The sequence below is a fragment of the Entelurus aequoreus genome, linkage group LG06 (assembly GCF_033978785.1).
Source record: "Entelurus aequoreus isolate RoL-2023_Sb linkage group LG06, RoL_Eaeq_v1.1, whole genome shotgun sequence".
NCBI classification, from domain to species: domain Eukaryota; kingdom Metazoa; phylum Chordata; class Actinopteri; order Syngnathiformes; family Syngnathidae; genus Entelurus; species Entelurus aequoreus.
Genome location: NC_084736.1, coordinates 23,194,397 through 23,204,615, shown reverse-complemented (window position 1 = coordinate 23,204,615; position 10,219 = coordinate 23,194,397). Strand labels below are relative to the sequence as shown.

Below are 10,219 nucleotides of genomic sequence, written 5' to 3'. Positions count from 1 at the left end.
CCTCTCCCTGTCCCTGATCACGTGACCACGGATGATGCGTGTCCAACGCGGACCGTAATAAATGCTTTGAGACTTTCACAGCCTTTTAATTAACATTTCGGTGCGCTTAGTGGCCGTTGCTAATGTGTAATCTAATAAACAATACATCAATAATTCGTTATTGTGACCGCTAGACTTTGAACGAAGGTGTATGTAGCGACACATACGCCGGAGTAGCGCTAGCTTGTACGCTAATGACCACGAAGAAACGTCACATAACGTTTTACATTGATGTTAAAAGTGTTAAAATGGGGATACAAAAATATTTTCATAATTTGTCCGTTGGTCCTCTTTCTTGACCTGGCGGACCTTTACTCCCCTCTAGTGGCCATTATTTATATTACTGTTTAATTATTTTATGATGAACTTTATTGGCAGGGAGAAATCACGTGGTATTTTTCAGCGCAACGTGCTGTAAGCAAAACATGGCGTTCAATTAAAGTTGTTGGCTTTTGTTTAGCGTGATTTATGACGCCGACCTTGATGCTTTTAATTTGCTAATAGACAGTTCGTTACGTCATCGTGTGTGTTTGTGTGTGTGTGTGTGTGTGCGCGCGTGTATGTCATACTCGTGCAGAAAGGACACAGCTGCTGCACTCATCTGACCACACACGCACACGCACACACACACACACACACACACACACACACACACACACACACACACACACACACACACACACACTCACACACACACACACACACACACACACCCACACACACTCACACACACACACACACACACACTAACAAGTGCAGATTAGTGTGGGATTGGAGGCTGTCCTGCCACCTGACTGAGGCAGACTCACTTGGCTCCATGTTCTACTTTGAGCGTCTTCCATAACGGTTGCAGCTGTCAGCTGATGGACGCCGTCACGCCGTGAAGTCCGGACTGATGAGTCCAAGCGGAAGAAACTTTTCCCCGTGAGTCCGAGAGCTTGAATGGATCTGGAGTGAGCATCGAGCGGCATCTCTCTAAGGTGGGATGAGGAGGGCCGTGTTACGGGAGGCCGCCAAGCGCTTCCCCTGGCTGGCCAACGTGACCTTGTACGGCTGCCTGTTCGCCGGCGGGGACCTGGCGCACCAGCTGATGGCGCCCAAGGATCGCCTGGACTGGAGGCGCACCGGCAACGTGGCCGCCGTGGCCACCGCCTTCCACGGGAACTTCAACTACTTCTGGATGCGGGCTTTGGAGCGACGCTTCCCCGGGAAGTCTGCCGCCATGTTGTTCCGCAAACTGCTGCTGGACCAAAGCTTTGCGTCGCCTTTGGCCACCAGTGTCTTCTACACGGGTTAGATAGAAAAAAATAATAAATAATAATAATGTCACATGCAGGACTCATTAGTGTGCCCTTTGACCTTTAGGGGTCAGCTTCCTGGAGGGCAAAGAGGACGTCTTTGAGGACTGGAGGGAGAAGTTCTTCAACACGTGGAAGGTGAAGTCAAGATGAACACAGATTGTAAGGCCAACCTCAAAATGATCAAACTTGTGTTTTCTCCCTCAGACTGGACTCATGTACTGGCCTTTCATGCAGGTATATATATATTTAATTATGGTTCCATTGATTTCAAACATGTAAACAAATACGATGTGATCTGTCATCTATTTATCTATATCTGTCTATCTATTATCTATCTACCTCTATCTATGTATATATACACTGAAAACATGTTTTATATTCTAGTTTCTTCCAAAATAGCCACCTTTTGCTCTGATTACTTTTTTGCACACTCTTGGCATTCTCTCGATGAGCTTCAAGAGGTAGTCACCTGAAATGGTTTTCACTTCGCAGGTGTGCTTGAAGCTCATCGAGAGAATGCCAAGAGTGCAAAAAAGTAATCAGCGCAAAAGGTGGCTATTTTGCAGAAAGTAGAATATAAAACTAGCGGTAGAAAATGGATGGATGGATGGATGGATAGAATATAAAACATGTTTTCAGTTATTTCACCTTTTTTTGTTAAGTACATAACTCCACATGTGTTCATTCATAGTTTTGATGCCTTCAGTGACAATCTACAATGTAAATAGTCATGAAAATAAAGAAAACGCATTGAATGAGAAGGTGTGTCCAAACTTTTGGCCTGTACTGTATATATACATATATACATACATATATGTACATATACATATATACACATATATGTACATATACATATATACACACATATATATATGTGTATGTATATATGTTTATTTATAATGTTTATTTATATATATATTTTCATTTTATTCTATTTTGTATATATATACACTGTATATGTATATTTTTAAATCAATATTATTCAACACTGACATTTCTAGATCAACTTCAGGTCTATGTGTTTTTATTAAGTAAAAAGAAAAATTATGCTTGATGCCCTTTTTGATCAAGAAAACCATGTTTTTTTTATGGCAAAACATAGAATATGCACTATTTTCTGTCCAAAAATTTCAAAGTGTAATATTTGATGTAAAGTAATTGGAGCCTGTAAATAGGTCAGTAATATTTCATAAATCAGTTGATTTTAATTCATTATTATTTTATAGTTAAGGTTTATAGACAGTTTATAAAAATAAAACAATCCCATTAAAATGATTGAGGATACAAAAGGGCCCCACTCATAAAAGTGTTAAAAATAAGTCACTTACTGTATTTTTAGGACTATAAGCACTTAAAATCCTTTCATTTCCTCAAAAATCGACAGTGGGCCTTATGTACGTCTTGACTCTGGTTATGTTCACCAACCTCAAAGGAATTTTATTTGGTACAAAAATAAGTCAAACAATTTTTTTTAATTCAACGCTTAAATCTCTATATCAGCTACTACACTTCAGGTTTATGTGATATACACTATATTGCCAAAAGTTTTTGGCCACCTGCCTTTACTCACATATGAACTTGAAGTGCCATCCCATGGAATTGTACAAAAAGTTTTGCTATCCTGGAGTATTCAAAGTTCCTTTCACTGGAACTAAGGGGCCAAGCCCAACTCCTGAAAAACCAACCCCACACCATAATTCCTCCTCCACCAAATTTCACACTCGGCACCATGCTGTCCGAAATATAGCGTTTTCCTGGCAACCTCCAAACCTAGACTGGTCCATCAGATTGCCAGATGGAAAAGCGTGATTCATCACTCCAGAGAAGGCGTCTCCACTCTCTGCGTACTGTACGTGGGCTAATTGGAAGGTCACATGAAGTTTCGAGCTCTGTAGCAACTGACTGCAGAAAGTCTTTGCACTATGCACTTCAGCATCCGCCGACCCCTCTGTCAGTTTACGTGGCCTACCACTTTGTGGATGAGTTGCTGTTGTTCCCAAATTCTTCACTTTTCTTGTAATAAAGTTGACTTTGGAATATTTAGGAGCAAGGAAATTTCATGACTGGATTTGTTGCACAGGTGGCATCCTATGACAGTTCCACGCTGGAAATCACTGAGAGGGGCCCATTCTTTCACAAATGTTTGTAGAAACAGTCTCCATGCCTGAGTACTTGATTTTATACACCGGGCCAAGTGATTAGGACACCTGATTCTCATCTTTTGGATGGGTGGCCAAATACTTTTGGCAATATAGTGTATGAAGTAAAAAAATGTTTTTTATGTTTTATGCCCATTTTTGTCAAAGAAAACTTAGTTTTTTAAATGGCAAACACACAAAATATGCAATATTTCACCCCCAAAGTATTCCAAGTGGAATATTTGATGTGAAGTAATTGGAACCTTGACAATGTCAATAATTCATAACAACATTGATTTTGATTCATTATTATTTTTTGAGCAATGACAGTTTTAAAGGGGAAAAAAACAGCCTGCATGGCAGCTTTGTGTTATTAGAGTCAACATTGCAAATTGTTCTACTTATATTTCACCTGTTTGCTCTTTTATTCAAGTTTTATTTATTTTTTTAGTAGTATTTTTTTAGAATGTGCCGTGGTCTGTTAAAAAATTACCTGTGGGCTGCAAATATCACTTAGCCGCACTTTGGACACCCCTGTTCTAAACCCACAGTATATGTTTATCATCTAGTATAGTAGTAGTTAAGTTAAATGACCACATGCTAATAATTGTGTGTGTTCTGGCAATGCTTACTTAATGGGGACATCGCTCTGTTTACACAGTCACCTTTAGGGGACCTCTGACGGTATGGGGACAAAAAAACAGGTGCCCCAAAGCAGTGGTCCCCAACCACCGGGTACCGATTGGCACAAAAAATAAATAAAAAAAAATATATATATTAAAAAAAAACAAAAAAACTTTTATTTTATTTTTTTTATTTTTATTAAATCAACATAAAAAACACAATATATAGATTATATATCAATATAGATCAATACAGTCTGCAGGGATACAGTCCGTAAGCACACATGATTGTATTTCTTTATGGAAACCCCCCCCGGTCCGTGGGACAAATTTTCAAGCGTTGACCGGTCCGCAGCTACACAAAGGTTGGGGACCACTGCCCTAAAGGGAAACCTTTTTAAATGATAGTCAGATCCATTCTGAAGATGCCTAAGTGATTTTTAAGCTTTGGCCCATAAAACATGTTTACTGGTTAGTTTGAGTGTGAGACATTTGCACAGCAGACCCCTCATCGGGCTGTAGCTGGTACATTTAAGTGGTGAAACTTCTTATAAGAGGACAGCTGTAGTGCGTCTGAGGATTAAGATTAGATTAAAGATTAAAGTACCAATGATTGTCACACACACACTAGATGTGGTGAAATTTTTCCTCTGCATTTGACCCATCCCCTTGGGGAGCAGTGGGCAGCAGCGGATCATGTCATATTTAATTTGAACTTTTTTTTTTTTTAATGGTCCTCAGTAGTCACGTACAAATTTGTGTGAATTATGCAAAATTATTAAAATTTGGTCCCCATGAACCATATTAACTCTTTTTCCCCAGGGTTTATGCCTCCACAACCTGTAGAAAACGTGGTCCCCACAAGTGATGACCAAAAACTTGGTCCCCATTCCGAATGATAACCGGTATGTGTGTGTGTGTTTGTGTGTGTGTCCGCAGTTCCTGAACTTTGCGCTGATGCCGCTGCACATGCGGACGGCCTTCATGGGCTGCTGCGCCTTCCTCTGGGCCACCTTCTTGTGCTTCTCCCGCCAGGACGGCGACGGCACGGCCGCCGTGGCCCTGGCCTTCGTCATGGACCCCCGCAAGACTCTAGAGGACATGCGCCAGGCCCGCTTGGCCCGCAACAGGGAACGCTCGCAGAGGGAGAACTAGCGAGAGGAGCGCCGTGCAGGTTTTAAAACTGGTGTGTCATATACTCTGCTGCCACTAGGGGCGCTCTGTGAGTGTGGAGGGAGGTCAGGACCCAGGAGCACCTGTTGGTCCAAGGCCACTTCCACATGGACGAGTATTTTTAAAATGAGACGCAAACATCTTGTAGCAGTCTGTCTTTTAAGGACCTAAATTCTTGAGTTTGCACAATGCCAAAAGGTCAAATATAGGCTCAGCAACTAGCATGTTTGTTTTGTTGTTATCATCATATTTGTGCAACAAATGAAGCTGCTTCACCAGAGGTGTCCAAAGTGCGGTCCGGGGCACATTTGCAGCCCGTTTCGCTGCTTGTTTTTATTGACACATTCTAAAGACAAAATAAAAACATCCTGGATTAGAGCGTGACACACAAAAACTAGAATATGCAATGTGCACGCCGCTAAAAATGCACAAGCCGAACTTAAATGCTACCGTTAGCATGCTGACAGTTTTAATGTGTGAGTAATCAAGTCATTTGACTATTAAGCGTACACATTTTAAAATTAGCTACAAAAAAAACTAGCATGCTAACAGTTAGCTTGTATCAAGTAGCAAGTTATATGACTGAGGTGTTCGGCTGCAAAATTGGCTGAAAAGGACAGCATGCTAATGTTAGAAGGCTAATGTGGGCATGCTAACAGTCAACATGTGTCAAGTACGAAGTTATATGACCCCGAGATGTTCGGCTGTAAAATCGACTAAAAAAAGTTAGCATGCTAACATTTAGCATGAGTCAAGTACCGAGTTGTATGAGTCTTGAGACGTTTGGGTGCAAAATTGGCTAAAAAGTTTAGCATGCTAATGTTAGTATGCTATGCTATCACTAGCATGCTAACAGTTAACGTGTCACATTCCAAGTTATGTGACTCTGAGGTGTTCGGCTGTAAAATTGGCAGAACATTTCAGCATGCTAATGTTAGTATGTTAGAAGGCTAATATGAGCACGCTAACAGTCAACATGTGTCAAGTACCAAGTTATATGACCCCGAGGTGTTCGGCTGTAAAATTGACTAAAAAAAAGTTAGCGTGCTAACATTTAGCATGAGTCAAGCACCAACAGCCCTTTGAGACACTTGTGATTTAGGGCTATATAAATAAACATTGATTGATTGATTGATTGAACTTAAATGAGTCTGATGCATTTGGCTGCAAATATTCTGCAAAAATTTAGCACACTAATGTTAGCATGCTAACAGTTAACATATGTCAGGTAGCAAATTATGAGTCTGAGATGTTCGACCACAAAATTGGCTAAAAAGTTTAGCATGCTAGTGTTAGTATGCTATGCTATCACTAGCATGCTAACAGTTAACGTGTCACATTCCAAGTTATGTGACTCTGAGGTGTTCGGCTGTAAAATTGGCAGAACATTTCAGCATGCTAATGTTAGTATGTTAGAAGGCTAATATGAGCATGCTAACAGTCAACATGTGTCAAGTACCAAGTTATATGACCCCGAGGTGTTCGGCTGTAAAATTGACTAAAAAAAAGTTAGCGTGCTAACATCTAGCATGAGTCAAGTACCAACTTAAATGAGTCTGATGCATTTGGCTGCAAATATTCTGCAAAAATTTAGCACACTAATGTTAGCATGCTAACAGTTAACATATGTCAAGTAGCAAATTATGAGTCTGAGATGTTCGACCACAAAATTGGCTAAAAAGTTGGCATGCTAACATTTAGCATGAGTCAAGTACCAACTTAAATAAGTCTGATGCATTTGGCTGCAAATTTTCTGCAAAAAGTTAGCACACTGATGTTAGCATGCTAACAGTTAACATATGTCAAGTAGCAAGTTATGAGTGAGACGTTCGGCTGCAAAATTGGCTAAAAAAGTTGGCATGCTAACATTTAGCATGAGTCAAGTACCAACTTAAATGAGTCTGATGCATTTGGCTGCAAATTTTCTGGAAAAAAGTTAGCACACTAATGTTAGCATGCTAACAGTTAACATATGTCACGTAGCAAATTATGAGTCTGAGATGTTCGGCTGCAAAATTGGCTAAAAAATTGGCATGCTACCATTTAGCACGAGTCAAGTACCAAATTATATGAGTCTGATGCATTTGGCTGCAAATTTTCTGCAAAAAGTTAGCACACTAATGTTAGCATGTGTCAAGTAGCAAGTTATATGAGTATGGAGCGTTTGGCTGCAAAATGGGCTAAAAATGTAAGCATGCTCATGTTTGTAATGAGCCAATCAGTGGCCACGATACTAAACAGGTCTGATTGTTTTGGTCTCGTCTAGTGGCCAATACTACTGTAGTATTGGTATTTTTTTTAACTTCATTTAGCCATTTTTACGCTGGAAAATGCTTATTTTATGGCAAAATGACATCTGCTTTGTTAGCGATAGCACAAAGCTAAGACGTTCAGATAGTTTAGCATGTATTGGTTGACCTATATTGTATTGTTTTTAGTATCCATAATGTGCAAAATGTATCAAAGTGTACATTTTTCTCAATAGAAAAAGTGTATAGTTAACCTGTGCTGCTCTAATAACGGTGCCAAACATGGGTGCTGAACAAAGAGTTCCCGCCTGAACCTACCACACAGTGCAGCTTGATGGCATTGAGGGCTCAGCACCAGCTTGTGCCTTATGCCCAGTGACCTTTGACCCACGTCATGATGGGAAATGTTTGCGTCTTCTCTACCTCTGCATTCTTCTGGCTGAACGTGTCAGCTGTCAGATTAGTTCAAGGCAGCGTCTGGTCGACAGGCTCGTGTTTTGGAAACAAAAATGTCAAGACTCTCAGGCAGCAATTTTGTTTTGTTTACATAGCTTAGCATTTATTTACAGTGGATCGCTGTTTCCTACAGTAGGGGTGTCCCGATCCAATAGTGATATCGTGTATCGGTCCGATATCAGCTTGCATGCAAAATGTCCGATACGAGCACACTGGGTCGATCTTCTATTTTAGTTCAGTTAAACATGCATATAGGCAACAAGGAGCTAGTCAGAATGGCAGGGGCGAACACACAAAACAGGAAGAGCGACCAAAATAAGAGCGCTAGATTAGGAACTGAAACACCCGACATAAAACAGCACATTAGTAAATATAAACAAGTATTAAATATTTATAGTGGTGTATTACTTACACATGCAAAGTCTCCGAGGCAGGAGCGTTTTAGAAAGTGTCCAGTAACAAACGTGTCCGCGTCACTCCACTTACTGCGTCACGGGCTTAACATTTTTAAATGTCATCGAAAAACAAATGACCACTTCACTTCAACTTAAAGACAGCCCAAGTCCATTCCAGACAGTTGTCAATAAATAAGTTAGTGTTTTGTTCTCACATACAAATTAATACAAGTATAATATCGTATTGGATCGATATCAGAATGGGGCAAAATTCAATGCTCCAATTTTGGTATCATATTAGAAGAGGGAGAAGTAGAATCGGGACAACCCACATTTTTTACCCCGCAGGGTATCTTTCAATGGTTTTACCTGCCCTACAGAATTTTTACTCCTCAGAGCAATAATAACACGCACATCTTTAAGCGTTAATTAGCTTTTCCCCCATTGTTAGCATGTTAGAATAATCTGACCAATAACAATAAAATCGCTTGAATACATCCAAAATAATTTGTACTCCTAAGAGCAATAATAACATGCACAACTTTGAGCATTAATCAGCTTTTTCCCCCATTTTTAGCATGTTAGCATGTTAGTGTAATCTGACCAACAGCAATGAAATCGCTTGAATACGTCCAAAATAATTTTTACTCCTCAGAGCAATAATAACACGCACAACTTTGAGCGTTAATTAACTTTTTTCCCCATTGTTAGCATGTTAGCATAATATTGACCAATAACAATGAAATCGCTTGAATACATCCAAAATAATTTGTACTTCTTAGAGCAATAATAACACGCACAACTTTGAGCATTAATTAGCTTTTTTTCCATTGTTAGCATGTTAGCATGTTAGCATAATCTGACCAATAACATTGAAATAGGTTGAATACATCCAAAAAACTGAAATGAGCTTTTTTTCCATTGTTAGCATGTTAGCATGTTAGCGTAATCTGACCAATAACATTGAAATAGGTTGAATACATCCAAGAAACTGAAGCTTCTACTGTTATTTACGTATGTCATCAAAATGTGTTGTGTCTCCTAGTTTGAAGCAAACATCTCCACCCTGTCATATTTTACTTGAATGACATCACAGCCAAGTTACTTTATGTCACTTTTTTGCCTCAAGCCTCACTTACAGCGTGAGTGAAGAATGCACTACCGACCTGATAAGTCCGAAAAATTAACGAGCTGATACAGTATTATCTGCTCACAGAGGCTACCTGGTGCACATTGCAGCTAGTCCTGGATATCCTCACTCCTAAATGCTTGGGTCACATGCAGGATTCTCACAGGAATGAGGCAAAACGTAAGCTTGCTTACCGTAAAAATTCAAGAATTATGATTGCAGTCTATATCTTGTCTGTTTTGTCCAAAATAAAAAATAAAATCATCACTTTTGTTGTGTGTGTGTTTGTGTGTGTGTGTGTGTGTGTGTGTGTGTGTGTGTGTGTGTGTGTGTGTGTGTGTGTGTGTGTGTGTGTTGTATTTCTACCCTTGAGACATCAACAAGAAGAAGTACCTTCCATATGAGGAGGTGTGAACAAGTTAGGACATAAATCATGGTCCCAATACGGAAAACCATTGCATCTAATACAGAGCCAAATACTAGAGTCCGTGAACATTGCTCCAAAGTCAGGATTTTTTGTTGATTTAATGTGCATACAAAAGTAAACATTGACAGGTGCAAAGGCAGCAATATATGATAAAACAAGCTAAAGAAGGACTTCCCTATTCATCCCCCCCAAAAAACGCCAGGTGAACAGCTGATTTTACGACTTCCGGTGCTGACGTAAGACAACCCGCGTCCCATATGTGACCATAGGATGAACAAATACACTACGG

At 39.9% G+C, this 10,219-nt stretch overlaps 1 protein-coding gene across 1 annotated transcript; it reads left to right on the top strand.

Annotated features, from left to right (window-relative positions):
* The first annotated feature begins 759 nt into the window (after nucleotides 1–759).
* On the top strand, nucleotides 760–8,843 carry LOC133652003 (mpv17-like protein). The gene is made up of 4 exons (XM_062050307.1): nucleotides 760–1,331; nucleotides 1,405–1,475; nucleotides 1,545–1,574; nucleotides 5,041–8,843. The coding sequence occupies exons 1-4, from the start codon at nucleotides 1,025–1,027 to the stop codon at nucleotides 5,254–5,256; spliced, it is 624 nt and encodes a 207-aa protein (XP_061906291.1). The 5' UTR covers nucleotides 760–1,024; the 3' UTR covers nucleotides 5,257–8,843.
* Nucleotides 8,844–10,219: the final 1,376 nt, after the last annotated feature.